Source organism: Rhincodon typus, chromosome 28 (assembly GCF_021869965.1).
Source record: "Rhincodon typus isolate 14 chromosome 28, sRhiTyp1.1, whole genome shotgun sequence".
In the NCBI taxonomy this organism is placed as follows: Eukaryota; Metazoa; Chordata; class Chondrichthyes; order Orectolobiformes; family Rhincodontidae; genus Rhincodon; species Rhincodon typus.
Genome location: NC_063359.1, coordinates 38,279,194 through 38,295,470, shown reverse-complemented (window position 1 = coordinate 38,295,470; position 16,277 = coordinate 38,279,194). Strand labels below are relative to the sequence as shown.

General features: G+C 41.6%; 1 protein-coding gene across 3 annotated transcripts in view; it reads left to right on the top strand.

Annotated features, from left to right (window-relative positions):
• pomt1 (protein-O-mannosyltransferase 1) overlaps positions 1 to 16,277 on the top strand; it is a 44,815-nt gene that overhangs the window by 25,990 nt on the left and 2,548 nt on the right. For all 3 annotated transcript variants that reach the window (XM_048613796.1, XM_048613794.1, XM_048613795.1), the window contains 9 exons: positions 1,374 to 1,504; positions 4,020 to 4,115; positions 4,508 to 4,600; positions 5,958 to 6,054; positions 7,514 to 7,606; positions 9,067 to 9,187; positions 10,404 to 10,501; positions 14,130 to 14,243; positions 15,055 to 15,181. In XM_048613796.1, the coding sequence (XP_048469753.1) occupies positions 1,374 to 1,504; positions 4,020 to 4,115; positions 4,508 to 4,600; positions 5,958 to 6,054; positions 7,514 to 7,606; positions 9,067 to 9,187; positions 10,404 to 10,501; positions 14,130 to 14,243; positions 15,055 to 15,181 (970 nt within the window). The remainder of the gene's footprint in view (positions 1 to 1,373; positions 1,505 to 4,019; positions 4,116 to 4,507; positions 4,601 to 5,957; positions 6,055 to 7,513; positions 7,607 to 9,066; positions 9,188 to 10,403; positions 10,502 to 14,129; positions 14,244 to 15,054; positions 15,182 to 16,277) is intronic.

Genomic DNA, 16,277 nt, shown 5'->3' with positions numbered 1-16,277 from the left:
TGATGCTGCTTGGCCTGCTGTGTTCATCCAGCTCTACATCTCCTTACATTCACAGTTCACTTTGGCTCTAGGATGCACTCACGTTATCAGGTCTGATTAAGCACTGAGCAACACCAAAGATTAGTTGGCCCCAAGGCTAAAAGGAAGGTTAAACTCAAATATTTTGCAGATTTTCTTGTTGACTTATGAAACTCAGAAAGAGTTCCAGGTTATAATTGCATTTAATTGTATTTTATGCTTTCCTTACTTATCCAAGGCATAAAATATAAGATCAGGGAGGTTATGGTAGAACGGTATAAAATGCTTGTTTCGTTGCAGAGTTTTGTATACAGTTCTGGTCACCGCATTATAGGAAGGATGTCTTTACAATGAAGAGAGTACAGAGGAGATTCGTGAGGATCTTGCAGGAATGGAGCATGTTAGTTGTGACAGAAGATAGGATAGGCTGGGGTTGTTTTCCTTGGGACAGAGGAGGCTGAGGGGACATTTAATTCAGATGTCTAAAATTATGGGAGACCTGAATGGAGTACATAGGAAAGACTAACATCCCCACACCCAAAAAGGAAGCAGGTCTAAACAGTTGAAATGGGTCTAAATTTCAAATAATTGGTAGAAAGGCTAGTTGAGAGATCTTTTTCACCCCAAGGATAGTGGCATCTGGAGGTTGTTGCCTGAAAGGTAGATGCAACAACCTTTAATACATGTAAGAAATATTTTGATATGTACATGAAGTGTTGTTAACATACTGTGAGCCTAAGAGCTGGAAAGTGGATTAGGCGGGATAGCTCATTTCTCAGCCAGCACAAACACAATGGGCAGAATGGCCACCTCCTTCCGTAGTGCGATTGGGAACTGATATATGTCAATGATTCTGTTCAGCTACAGGATACCTTACTGTGATTTAGTTAATGGCATTACTTTATCTTTCATAATTATCTTCCATAAGTAGTTCTGGTCAGCCAGAAGTCAGAACACAATAGATGGTGGCTTCACTGCCTCTTCCTACTGGAGGAGGGAGACAAGTTTCTGCAATTGATGCCAAGCCATGTTGGTAATTCCTATATAGAATGAAGAGATGAGTTCCAAAGGCCTTTGTTTGAACAGTTTGCCAGTGTTCCTGATCAAGGTTAGCATGAGAAGGACCACAGTAGTGAGGAACCTGAGAACAACTGTAGAACTATAAGCAGCTTCAGGAAAGGAGAATGCCAGTAGAGAACTTCGGCCAGATTGTGGTAGGGAGGAATGCAGAAACAATCTGTTCCAATTAGTTGATATTCCTTGCCTTCATGAGCATAAATATTAATCAAGTATATGTTTTATTCAAATGCCATTTCCCAAGTAGATGAGAAAATTGCACTTGATTTCCTTTACAGGGTGGACTTGCAAGGATCACCCAAGGTCAACCTCTTGAAATAGCCTATGGTTCCCAGATTACTCTGCGGAATGTTTGGAGCAAACCTGTTCCCTGCTGGCTGCATTCCCACAAGAACATGTACCCCATCAGGTAGAGATTCATGTGACACATTAACTATCTGTAAGTTCCATTCCAAGCCACACATCATCCTGACTTTACACTATATTGGCCATTCCTTTGTAGTTGCTGGGTTAATCCTGGAATTTCCTCCCTATCAGTACTATGGCTGTTCTTATGTACCAAGGCCTGCAGCAGTTCAAGAAGGCAGCTCACCACCACCTTCTCCAGGGCAATTAGGGAGGGCCCAGCCAGACACGCCCCATACCCATGAACAAAGTTTTAAAAGTCATTATATTTATGGATTCTGGGTGCACTGTGCACATATGTTCGCTGGGGAGCTGCGGGGTGGGGAGGTCTTATAGACTCTAGGTCAAGTTGTACCCAGTGGTTTGTATGTACAATTACTGCAACAGCACAGTGCTTGAACCTGTCATCGACATGCTATGAGCCTTGTCAGCGATGTTGTGTGTTTGACAACAATTATAATGACAACAGTTTCATTTCTAAATAATATTTCATATAATAAAATATTCCAGTGTGATTTGCAAGAGTGTTGCCAAACAAAATTGAGCATATAGGAGGTTTGACAAAACATAAAGATAGAGAGGTTTAGTGCAGGGTTATCCAGGACTTAGAATAGAATTGAGAATATCTTTTATCGTCACAAATACTCAAGTACAGATGTATGGGGTACAGTGAAAAGTTTTACAATGTCGCCTCTTATGGCGCCATCTAAAGTACAAGCACCTAGTTGTATTACTTTACAGAAATATGTCCTAGTGAAAAGAATAGTCATTGCAGTCATATTAACAAATTACAGATAAACATTACATTGCAGTAGCTGAGTGCAGGGGCTTCCACATGGTCTGACTGCCCGCACCATACCCCATTCCAACAACTGACCCCATTCCAACAACTGTCCCCGTTCCGCTCCAAGCCTCCATTCCACTCCACACTGACACTCAGCTGCTCCATGGTAAGGCTTCTCTGATATAACGCAGTGTGGAGCTGGAGGAACACTGCAGGCCAGGCAGCATCAGAGGAGCAGGAAAGCTGACGTTTCAGGTCGGGACCCTTCTTCAGAAATGGGGGAGGGGGAAGGGAGCTCAGAAATAAATAGAGATGAGGGGTGGGGCTTGGGAAGGTAGGTGAGATGGTGATAGGTGAGTGCAGGTAGGGAGAGGTGGGGATTGGTCAGTGAGGTGGGAGGAGCAGATAGGAACGAGAAGATGGACAGGTTGTGTCAGGTCAAGGAGGCGGGGATGAGAGGGAGGGTTGGTCATGGAATGAGGCCGGGGCTGGGGAGATTTTGAAACTGGTAAAGTCCACATTGAGATCATTGGGTTGTAGGCTCCCAAGATGGAATACGAGGTGCTGCTCCTCCAGTTTCTGGGTGGCATCGTTGTGACACTGGAGGAGGCCCAGGATGGACATGTCACCCAGGGAGTGGGAGAGGGAGTTGAAGTGATTCGCGACTGGAAGGTGTCGTTTGTTGCGAACAGAACGCAGGTACTCTACAAAGTGGTCTCTGAGCTTCCGCTTGGTGTCTCTGATGTAGAGGAGGCCACATCGGGAGCAGCGGATGCAGTAAACCACGTTAGCAGATGTGCAAGTGAACATCTGTCGAATGTGGAAGGTGTTTATGGTTCCTTGTGGGGAGGTGTAGGGGCAGGTGTAGCACTTCCTGCAGTTGCAGGGAAAGGTGCCAGAGGTGGTGGGGCTGGTTGGGGAGTGTGGAGCAGACGAGGCAGTTGCGGAGAGAGTGGTCCCTACGGAAGGCAGATTGGGGTCAGGAGGGAAATATATCCTTGGTTGTGGGGTCAGATTGCAGGTGGCGGTGTTCCTCCAGCTCCACACTCTTGTTATCTCTGACTCCAGCATTTGCAATTCTTACTATCTCTAAAACTTCTCCGGGACCCCATTCCCCCTCGCCGGCCTCTGCTCCGGGTCACCATTCCCCCCCCCACCGGCCCCCGCTCCGGGACTCCCATCCCCTTGCCAGCCCCCACTCTGGGACTCCATACTCCCCCTCGCCAGCCTCCGCTCCAGGTCTCTGTCCCCCCCTCGCTGGCCTCCACTCTGGCCTTAGGGCCCAGACAGCCATCACCATGCCCACCAATGGCACGATTACAACTGGGGAAGATTGGAGATGTGTAGAGACCTTGGAGGGTTATATGGCTACGGCGTTAGGGAGGTAAGGCCATGAAAGATTTGAAGAATGAGAATTTTAAAACTGGGGTATTGCTGGAGAGGGGCCAGTTGGGTCAACGGGCACAGAGGTTTTGAGAGAACAGGATTCAATGTGGGTAATGCTACAGGCATCATCATTCTGGGTGCAAGTGAAATGAAGAACCGGAATAGCTGATTAGATCCATTGTGTTTACCCTGTCCATTAGATGGTGCAGTCTTCCATATCACCTTCCCAAAGAATGTAACATTAACCCCAGGCTTTATGCATTTCATTACAATAACAGTGGAATACTGCACTGTTGGGAGTGCTGCACTGTCAAAAGTGCTATTCTTCAACTGTAACTTTGTTTTGCAGGTATGACAGTGGCAGAGGTAGCTCCCACCAGCAGCAAGTAACCTGCTATCCTTTTAAAGATGTGAACAACTGGTGGATTGTAAAAGACCCCGGCAAGTATGTGGTAACAGATTGGGAAATGGACAACGTTTAAGGAGATTTAGACATTTTTCCAAAATGACAACTTCTACTTGTGGTTGGAGGTTGGATGGTGAATCATATAATGGTGCTGCATATTTGCTGCCATGAGGATTGCTTACAGTCCAGAGAAGGAAAGGAAAATGGGTCAGGAGCTATGATTGTGTGCAACAGAAGGGCCATTTCACTTTTCTCAGTGCAAGATTGGCCCTAGGCAGGGACCCTACGTAGTGGCCCACACTAGTTGAATGTTGGGGGCAGATGGGGCTGAAGTTAAACCTGATCCTGTATTCTTCTCTAGGAATCCTTAACCTACTGTTATTTAACCCAAAATGTGTGGACTGTATAATGTGACTGTTTTCTTATTTCAGACAAGAGCTTGTTGTCAGCAACCCCCCTCGCCCAGTTCGCCATGGTGATATTGTGCAGCTTGTCCATGGGATGACAGCACGTTACCTCAACACGTATGTTTAAAACGCTTGCTGTTACCTTAGCGTTATTTTGCATTTCCCATTATCTTGTGTTTGTACACTGTGTTGATCAGTTTTGACAGTGGAATGATGGAGTTTGTTTGTTCCCAAGTATGAACTCTAAACAGAAAACCTTATGCCCTCTTGTATAAATTGGACCTTAATTCAGAATATTTAGCCAGTCAAGTCGAAAGGTGGAAGTATGAAGTAAATGCAGAAACTGTTAGAAACACATAAACCCCAAAACATCTTTCGCCCCTCTATATGATGTTGAACTTGCTGTGTTTCAGCATAATTCTGTTAACAAGATGATGGTATGCTAAGGTTATGCTGTACCTAAATTTCTTCACCTCTCTGACCAGTAGCAGAACTGAGCTTTAAATTACAGCCATTCATTTCTGGTATCAAAAACTCAAAGACCTGTTTTGTGGAAAAAAAAACTCCCCATTTCTTCCTTTTGGCAGCACATAGACTCTTCATCAGATAAACAGAACCGATGTTGGGTCTCTCCTCTGGTGCAGCATGTGTCAGAGTTGGTGGAGATAACTGTATCACTGATGGAGGCCCTTTAACTCGTCAAGGCAGTTCTAGCTCTTTAAAGGACCTTTCCAATTCGTCCCACTGCCCTGCTCTTCACCTGTAGCTCTGCCGATTTTCTATCCCTGATCATTTCTATTTTGTTTGTTCCCCATCTAATTTGGTATGTAACCCCCATCATTTGTGTCCTACAGTTGCATTGGGATTTATGCGTTTAGCTCAGTTGGCTGGACAGTTGGTTTGCAAAGCAGCGTGATGACAATTCCCATCTCTGGCTGAGGTTACCACGAAAACTCTCCTTTTCGTTCTCTCCCTTTGCCTGAGATGTGGTCGCCCTCAGGTTAAACCACCACCAGTCATCTCTCATTAATGAGAGAGCGGCCCCGTGGTCTAGTTAGACTATGGTGACACGATATGTGTGTAAATTAGGCTGAATTTGAGGCTAAAACTCCTGTACTCATTGTTGAGAAATTGTTGCATCACTGAAAGAACCTTCTTTAAGTGACACGTAAAAAGGAGTTCCCAGCTGTCAGTTTTAATTATTCATATTTCATTCATATTTTCAGCACTGCATTTGCTTGGCTGTGTTCATCCCTAAATCCAGAGCTGAATTGGCTTAATTGAACAGTACAATAAGATGCTAAAGATGCATCTCATGCGTGTGTCATTTTAGAATCTACTACACTGTGCTATGAAATGTCGCGACAACAACTGAGCCTTTAAATCACCTCAATTCATGTTGCTTTAAAATAAAAGTTAAATAATAATCAGTGTATTTATTTTTGACTTACAAAATTCATTGTGTTGACTTTAGGCATGATGTTGCAGCTCCTATGAGTCCTCATTGGCAGGAGATATCCTGTTACATTGATTACAATATCTCGATGCCATCACAGAACCTGTGGAAAGTGGTAAGTACTGAGTGGAATTTGTCCAGCCTATCTCAAATATTAGATCAGTGGTTTTCAAATCTTTGTGAGGGACGACCGCTGCAGATATTTTAAAAAGTGGCCTCAGGGCTACTGCCCAAATGTTAGTGTACAGTGCCTAAAAATAATGGCTGTAACTTGCATTCGTAATAGTACATTTAACTCAGTAAAATGTCCCAAGGTATTATCAAAAAAAAGTGATACTGTGCCACACAAGATAATGAAACAGATAACCAATGATTGATGAAAAGGCAGGTTTTGAGCAATGCTGTAAAAGAGAAGGGATCAGTCAGCTCAATTGGCTGGATGGCTGTTTTGCAATGCAGAGTGATGCCAACAGCATGGATTCAACTCCCATATCAGCTGAGTTTACCATTCTCAACTCTTCCCTCTCCTGAGGCATGGTAACCTTCAGGATAAACCACTACCAGTCCCCTCTCCCTAATGAGCAAGGAGTCATACGGTCTTCTGTTTTTGTGGCAACGTTAAAAAGAGAAGAGCTGACAAGATTTAGGAAATGAATTTCAGAACTTAGGACTGAGGCGGCCATAAAAAGTTAGTCTGACTAGAGGCTTGATCAAGTTCTTTAATGTTACGAAAGGATATGATAGGGTAAGTGGAGAGAAAATCATTTCCCTTGTAGAGAAGACCCAAACTAGGGACCATAAATACAAAATATTCATTAATAATTTCAATTGGAAATTTAGCAGAAATTTCTTTAATCAACGAATGGTTAGGATGTGGAACTTGTTACCACAAGGAGTGGTTGACACAAATAGAATTGATGCATTTAAGAGGAAACTTAATAAATACATGAGAGAGAAAAGAATAGGAGGATGTGGTTATGTGCTAAGAGGAGGCTCATTAACTGTAAGCATAGATTTGTGGGGCTGATTGGCCTACTTGTGTGCTATGTAACAAATCAGAAAAAAGGATAGAGTGAGCATCAGGACTTCATGGTATTATTAGGATCCGGGAGCTTGAATTTAAAAAATACAGCGTTTTGATGTTAGATTTCTATTTGTTGTACAGACTCCAGCACCACAGTTGTTAAAGTCAACTTGACAACATTTTGGCGATTAATGAAATGCCAGTGGTCCCACTTTAATTTCTAATTTTGTAATGTAAGTCATACATGACATCAAAATTCAGTCTTCCTCCAGGTCATGCAATCAGTGACTAATTTCCCCAAGGACTAATACATGGTGTTGTGTTTAAAGCTGGTTACTGTGATCTGGTATCATTAGTTTCAGTTGCATCATTTATTTAGGCTTGTTGAGATGCCTGCTTTCTAAGCATGCTGAAAGATATAGCAGTGGATGTTAAATGCTATTCTCTGTAGATCACATGTTCTTTACTTCTGTCACCATCACCACCACTCGATAATCTCAAGGCTAGAATTTACTAATCTGTGTTTCCTATTGTGTTTTTTTTGTTTTAGGAAATTGTTAATCGTGACACTAAGAATGAAGTGTGGAAAACTATCTTATCAGAAGTGAAACTTTTGCACGTGAACACATCTGCAGTATTAAAGGTGGAGAGACACTTGGCCTCTTAATGTTCGATGTCCCTTGTAGCTTTTAAAGTACATGTCCTCTTACCAAATTAAAATATATTACCACGGTCTGCACACAAGTACAGATTTAATCCAGAGCTCCAGCCTTGCTGGCTGCAACTCGTATTATGTTCCCAGGAGTTGAGTGTCTAGAGGATTCAAAACATTCATAGCCCTTATACAGATGTGTTTAAAAATTAGCACATCTGCACCCTTTTGTCATTTGCTTGATGAGCCTGAAAAATCTGTTTCTAAATGTATACTTCCTTTGTCCTCTTGTAGTGGATGTATTTTCTGACCATGTACTGTTCTTGTGCAAACATTTGATGTTCAGACTAAATTTCTGTCCATTCCTTTGACATTAACATGAATATATACAGTAATCTTCACACTAACAACTGCGATTGTAATTATCGCTTTACAGTTGTAATTTGTAACTCTTCTTATTCACCACATGACTTTATAATGCCTTTAACTTTATAAAAATGGTCCAGTTTTTAAAGAAACATCTGGTCTGCTGCATTCAGTGCTCCCTGGTGTCTTCTAAACATATTTAAAGGCTACCTACCACTGGGCATATAGAGATTTTCAATTGGCATAGATACTACTGTTAATTTAATGGCCCATGAATCAAATTATCTATAATTCAGGCATTTAGTAGCAAGATCTCAACCTTCTGTTATTTGCATTGATTAATTCAAATCATTGTTGGTGAACAAATGGTAATTATCATGAGTAGAATATATGTAGCAACGTTTCTGTTAGATAGAGATGAAATGTTTTATGTTACTTGATGAAAATGGTGAAAGAAGTTCAGAATCTCAAAGATTGATCAGACTTAGAATGTAAATATTGCTGCTATTTACAGTGAGGCTGCATATCTGTGTTAATTGGTCCATAAATGTTGAAGAATGGTGTTATTTCAGGTTGGTGTCATCGGGTTCAGGGTGGGGGAGGAAGGGGGTGGGGGTGTTCAGTTGGCTTTTTCTTCATTCCCTCCACTCTAGATTCATTACCTTGACTGCAGCGTTGGGGAGTCAGATGAATTGCCATAAAGAAAGTTGATATTTCTCTACATGGTTTACATGCTTTTATAAGCTCACTATAAGCTTATAATGCCTGTATAAGCTCAGTATAGCAACATTGAGTTTTGAGTGAAGCTCCAGGTTTTGCAATAGGAAACCAAGTGCTTAAAGGTTCACCTTTATGTTTTAATTAATGGTGTATTTCTCCTTTAAAGGGATGAAGAAAGCCGACATCTCTGATATCTGTTAAAAGCCCAACTCCTGTTGGGTTAATTTGGGAAGGCACTGCCTTTATTTACCTTTCAGCTTCTCATAAAAAGTTATTGATATTTTTATGATCAGTGTTATTTTAAACTATTCCCTACTTTCAAATTTCTCAGTCCGGTGATTTTTCTTGCATTTTTTCCCTCGTAGCTTAGTGGTACAGCATTGCCCGATTGGGGGTATCGCCAGCTGGAGATTGTTGGAGATAAAAGTTCCCAGGTTTATCACCAGAACATGGCATGGAATGTGGAGGAGCACCGTTATGGGAAAAGTAAGGCTCTTTGTTGACTATTAAAAACAGACTTGAAGGTATGAAATGGAGTCCAAGTTGTCAGAGGTAGGGATTTTAAAATTCCCATCCTTGTTTCCTAATGCCTCTGTAGGCAAACCTTCTCTACCTCTGTACGCTCCTCAAGCCCACAGTCCTCTGAGATGACTGCTGTTTTTTTCATTCTAGCTCAGTGGACATCCCCAGTTTTAATCACTGTTGCATTAATCACAATGCTATCAGCTTCCTGAGCCCTAATGTCTGGATTCTCTCCTTAAAGCAGATTTGAATGCTATCTTTTTGGCCAAGCTTTTGTCTGCCCAAATGTCTCCTCATGTGGTTCAGTAATAAATGTTGTTTGACCACTCTCCTGTCGGACTTTTAGCAATGTTGCTGGTGCTATATAAATAGATTAGCCATGATCATATTGAATGGTGGAGCAGGCTTGAAGGGCCCAATAGCCTACTATTGCTCCTATTTTCAATATTCCTATATAATGACATACAAACTGTTGTTGAAATGAGTAAGATTTGGTGTTTGCATAAATTCGTTAAGAAGTTAGGCCCTTGTAAACAAGAGGAATTTTGACTTCTAAGACCAATTGGCTCGCCACATGTGGTGCCTGGGAGGCACCATTCCCTTAAATCCTCCCTACACCCTTACCATTTCCCTGAAGGTGTAGACAAATCCATATGGCAGAAGGAAATTAATTCATAGCAAAGCCATAAAAGCCTATTTGAAGCCAGGAAGTGCCCATTTTGTTTCTGCTTTCTTCCCCTCTCATTACTACCTTTCAACCAGGTCAGTAGTTGTGTTCACTAAAAGGCACGTGATCCCATGTATAAGCCAACAGACTGATACCCAAGATGTAGTTTTCTACAAACGCTAGTCTGTTGAAATTTAGGATGGCTTATTGGAAAGCCAGTCTTCGGATTTCTGACAAATGAATCAAAATGCAAAAATACATTTTCACTTTGTGTGATGCTATTTGAAAATTTGATTGCCCTGTAACTGCTAAAATGTATTATTTTCTAAAATATTAGTCAACAAAAGTGATAGAAGTGAAATATGTTGATCTGTAACAGTTGGGAATATGAGCTTTGAAATGGAAAGGGATATTCCACTGAAACCTTCTGGCATTTCTGCATACTTTTACATTCCATAATGGTGCCTTTTTAAAAACTATTATGTCTTTTTTTTTCTTTTTTTTTCCCCTGAGGTGAGGAGCAAAAGGAGAGAGAGCTAGAACTTCAGACTCCAGCACAGATGGATGTCAGCAAGAACATCAGCTTTATGGCTAAATTCCTGGAATTACAAGTAATGGCATCATCAATGTTATGAATTGAATCAGAGATAGTAGGAACTGCAGATGCTGGAGAATCCGAGACAACAAGGTGCAGGGCTGGATGAACACAGCAGGCCAAGCAGCATCATAGGAGCAGAGAGGCTGACGTTTCAATGTTATGAAGTTCACTTGGTTATGTAGTAGGTAGAATGCAGAAAAGAAATTGTACCTTTCATAACTTCAGGACGTCCCAAAGTGCTTTCCAAACAATGAATGTAATCGTTCTTGCATAGGAAATGTAGCCAGTTTGTGCACAGTAGAATTACACAAACAACTGTGGTCAGGGTACTCTATTATAGTGATATGCTTTGGGGGATAAATATTGACAAACACTGGGACATACTCCCCTACTGTTCTCTGTAGAATGTTGTTGGATCTTCCATGTTTGTCCAAGATAGCAGCAGGGTCTCAGTTTAGCAAGCCTCCAGAAAAACGGCATCTTGGGCACTACAGCATTCCCTCAGTACTGTGCAAAAGTGTCAGTTGAGATTAAGAGCTCCAGTCTCTGGAATGGAACTTGAACCCACGAGCTTCTTAATGCAGAGGCAAGTGCACTACCTCAGATATAAAACAGACACCCGAATAAGTATAATCGAGTCTTTTAATAAGTAAGCAGTCCAAACCTGGTGACATTTTTTTCAGATGTAATTATTTAAGAGTTTAAAGTAGTATTTGGACTGTACATTTGAATGATAGATTTTTGTTCTCTGCAATTAATTTTCGATTATCCTGCCATTCCCCCTCAGTTGCATCATGCAACCAGAAGTTGCCTGTATTTGACTAGCATTAGATTACTTTTTATCTACTTCTCACCAATGCTGCCAAGTACTAGTCAAGGGTGTTATAGGTCTCCCTGATACTTTTTTCCTCCTACTCCCTTCTATCTCAAACTTGATTATTTTATCATTACAAAAGCATACTTATGCTCACCTTGCTAAGATCTTCCAATTTATTTTGGTTTATGAATGTAAATTCCTGAAGACAAGTGATCACCTCTTCGTTTGCTCAGTTTAAAGTGAGTAATCTTTCACTCAGTTTGTAGAGGGGGCACTTCAGAAGTGCACCATGCATTTGTACTGAGGCCCCAACTGTTGCCCTGGGTTGGCCTTGTTTAACAAGGACTATCATTGCCCTGCCATTTAACAGAGGGATTTGTTGCAAGGAACTTCTGTTTCCCATTTCCTGATCTTCCAATATTGATTCATTACTATTTAAATAGGGGAGTATGGTAGCTCAGTGGTTAGCACTGCTGCCTAACAGCACCAGGGACTCTGGTGCAATTCCAGCCTCGGGCGACTGTCTGTGTGGAGTTTGCACGTTCTCCCCGTGTCTGCGTGGGTTTCCTCCGGGTGCTCCGGTTTCCTCCCACAGTCCAAAGATGTGCAGGTTAGGTGGATTGGCCATGAGAAATTGCCCCATTGTGTCCAGGGATGTGTAGATTAGGTGCGTTAGCCATGGGAAATGCACGGATTACAGAGGTAGGGAAGGGGGATGGGTCTGGGTGGGATGCTCCTCGAGGTTTGGTGTTGACTTGTTGGGCTGAATGGCCTTTTCCACACTGAAGGGATTCTATGAAATGCCACTTAAAATTTAAACCCAGGAGATAAGCAAGGATTTCAGGATTCTGGCTAATACATACTAAGATGAGGTCAACAATTAAGGCTTGATGTTCAAGCAGTGTCCTTAAGGTGCTTTTGAAAATAATTTTTCCAACTCATTGTGCTTCAGAGGTATCCACGTGATTTGAGCACCAAATGTGGCTTCAAATCTTCCTTTCTGCTTGATGCCACCTCTTGCATGAGAGAAAACTGAGGTTCCTTCGAGATACAAGCACCTTCAGTTTCTGTCCCAGTCTGAAATTGTTCTATTCCCACTTCAAGGCAACGGGTGCCTTTCAGATAGCAAAGACTAGAAACGCTTTCAACCAATGTTTGCTGATTGTATCTCTCTTTGATACTGCTGAGACCTTGATCAGGAAGGGGATGGCATTCGTATTTAAAGCACTGAGCAGGAGGGAGACTTGGAAACATTTTGGATAGGCGTTGACTCGGATTTGTGGGGTAATGTGAGACCTGGTGCATCAGAGGCTAGAATGAATTGGTGTCAGCTGAAATTGCTCATATTCCAGCATTCAAACACTGCCTTTCTTTCTGTGTTCAGCCACCTTGCACTACAAATGCTGAACCCCCAACAGGTTAATAGTCAACTGAGAAGCCTCAGTTTATCCCTGGGCTTTCATTAATTGAAAAAGAATATAAAACTCAGTGAAGCATTGGCTCCTGCTTTCAGGCAAGAATAACTCAAGCAATTTACTAAAGGGTACGTGCTCAAAAACATTAACTGCATTTGCAGACCAAACAAGGTTGCACTGCTACCTTTGAATTATTGAGTTTAAATAAAATGATCATCAGAAGGGAATGTAATGTTTTAGCTCAGTGAGTTAGTTATCCCTCACCATTGCTTTTGTAAATGCAGAATGAGTACAAGCTCGGAAATGTAGAGTTTTTTTTTGTAAACTACCTTCTGCAAATGATAAGCTCAACAAAATGTACAGGTTCGGAAGGGAGTTGGAACTCTAACGTTCTGTATTGTAATTTGCTAAATCACAGGTTCATTTACTTGATCCCCTCGGTGTGTTTGTAATCCAGCCTTGCAATCTCAGTATGAAAGAAATAAAGACTTGTATTAATATAACACCTATCGCAATCCCAGAGAGTTCCAGAGAACTTTGAAGTGTAGCCACTGTGGTAATGTAGGACAAGCAGCACCTAATTTGCACACGGAAAACTCCCACAAACAGCAATGTCATAATGCCCAAATAATTTGTCTTAGTTATATTGGGTGAGATATAAATGTTGAACCATGCTCTGAAGAGAGCCCACCTGCTGTTGTTTAGTAAAGAGCCTGTCCTAAGGGGGGAAAAAAGGGTGTTTGTTTCAAATCTCATTCGAAATTCATTGCCTCCCTCAGTACTGCACTTAAATGTCAGCCTAGGTTTTGTGGTCACGTCTGTAGAATGGGGCTTGAACCCACAACCCTGATGCAGAGGTGAGTGTATTGTGCCGTGAGCCACAGCTAACACTGTACAATGGCTACCTTCCCACAGGGACAGTGAATCACCCCTAATGCTCTTGCAGCTTTCCCTGGCGCCATTAGCAGGTGATTTAATGTAGGTTGCCTGTCCCTCAGTTGTCTCTTGATAAAGAAGGTAAAAAGGAAAATACAAATGTTAAAGAACTTGTAAAAGTTATATACTGAATTCAAAGACTTGTTGATCTTGTGAAGGAAGACCTGAGAAGATAATAAAAATGTATACGTTCATGAATCCATCAGCGAATCCAGGAGAAACGTCTTTACCCTGAGAGTAGTTAGATCGTGGAACTTGCAAGCACAGCGTGTGGTTGAGGTGAACAGTGAAGAATTTATTTAAGGGAAGTAGATAAAAATGGAAAGATGAAAAGATTAAGACGGATAAACTGACTGGGTGAGATGAAGAGGGGTGGGACAAGGTTCATGTGAAGCATAAATTTGGGCAAAGATTGACTGCTTATTTCTGTGTTGTACCTTCAGTATAATATGAACTTCTTGTGTTTTCTTCAGCTGAAGATGATGATGTTGAAGAGTGAAGAGACTGAACACAAGTACAGCTCGACCCCTCTGGAATGGATAAACATGGACACTAATATTGCCTATTGGCTTCATCCTAGCACCAATGTAATGATCAAATTTAGCGATATTTATCTTATTCCTATAAAAATGTGCAGTTGATGTTTCAACTCTCATTTGTACTTTTTGGGATTTGCCTACCAGTTCTGCTCTTAAGAGAAAAATTGCTGAATTCTGGTGCAGAACACCAGTGCAGACTTGTTGGTGAGCACTTTATATTGGGAGAGCAGGTTCAAACTAGAAGCAAAAAGAAATCTTTGAGAATTTGCTACTGAAATGGATGCAAATTGTTGTTCTGCTCACATCGCATACCATGTCTAGATAGAGAAGAACAATGCACTGCCATCAGTGTCATCCCATAACTACCTCAAAAAGGTAGGAAATTTGGACTCTGGTGGTGTGTGAAGTGTGACAGTATTCCTGTGTTTCCAGTGAGCAGCAGGGTGGCAATAATCAGGAATTCCGTTGGCTAGGCGCCCTTGTTTGCGCTTAGTAGGTTCCTTAATAATTTAACTGGCCTCTGGAGTTTGCCAGCAGGAAAATGGCAGAATCAAGTCCTGCCATAGCTAGACCAGGGCAAGTTTATACAAAATCACTGGATGTCCAGTTTCGTCCACTCCAGTTAATTTTACATCTTTTGCTTTGTAAAAAAAAATTGTTATCTGCTAGTTGGAATGAAGTGATTAAAATACAACAGAACAGGAAGTATCTTTGATTTGACTGAATAGATTATAATTCAGCGAACATCTTTTTATTCTAAAAAAAAATCAACTACAATTTCAGGGGTATGAAAAATCTCATTACGTTGAAATGTTGGTAGGGCATCTTTCCCTTTTGAATGTTGAAACTTGCTCCACAGGCACAAGTACAGCTGATTGGGAATATTATAACGTGGTCATCAGCAACTGCTGGACTTATTGTTTATCTGGTGCTTTTCCTCTGGCATCTGCTCAGGCAGCATAGGAGAATCTACACCATCCCAGAAGGTAACTTTGGCTCAATTAACAGTTTCTTATTACGTGCATTTAAGATTAAATGCAAAACATGTTTTAGCTGTTCCAACACTTGATGCATACAATCAGTCTTACAAACATGGAAGTATGAAAGAACTTGCACAGCACTTTGCATGACCTCAGAAATATCCCAAAAGTGTATTTCAGCTGCAAAGTACATTTGAAGTGTAGCCACTGTGAGGATGTCAGTGAGGCAACAAGCAAGGGCCCACAAATAGCAATAATGATCAGAAGATGACCTGTTTTGTGATGTTAGTTGAGGAATAAATGTTGGGCAGGTCATGAGGGAGACCCTTTGTTGTTCTTTTGAACAGTGGCTTGCAATCCACTTGTGGTGGCACATGGGGCCTCAGTTTACCATCTCATTGGGAGCATGGCATCTGGCACACTGCAGTACTCCCTCACTGGGAAGCAGCTGCGTTGCTTGTTATGCCTATTAGGATTTTAGTCGTCATGATGGCCTAGTGGTATTGTCACTGGATTGTTAATCCAGAAACCCAGGTAATGTTTTGGGGACCTGGGTTCGAATCCTGCCATGGCAGATGGTGGAATTTGAATTCAGTAAATATCTGGAATTAAGAATCTAATGATGACCATGAATCCATTGTCGATTGTCGGGAAAAACCCATCTGGTTCACTGGTGTCCTTTAGGGAAGGAAACTGCCATCCTTACCTGGTCTGGCCTACATGTGACTCCAGATCCACAGCAATGTGGTTGAGTCTTAATTGTCCTCTGGGCAATAAATGCTGCCCTGGCCAGTGATGCCCTCATCCCATGATTGAATAAAGAAAAAAAAAAATTACAGCTTTGTTAAGCCAATTTGTTGCAGGACAAGGAAAGTGTCTGTTTTAGAGTAGCTCCAATATCCCAACTGAAAAATAATGGACTGCATGCGCCAATCTGCCTCAATGTATAAAACGTTTGGTAAGTTTGGCTTAGAGCAGTGGCCTTGTATGAACAACTGAATGATCCTGAGTTCTAAAGCCACCATTGCAAGTTGAAAAAGTGTGTTCATTGAATCTGAAATAAGCAACTGAATGCTGGTGTTTTTAAGTTAAAACAAGTGTC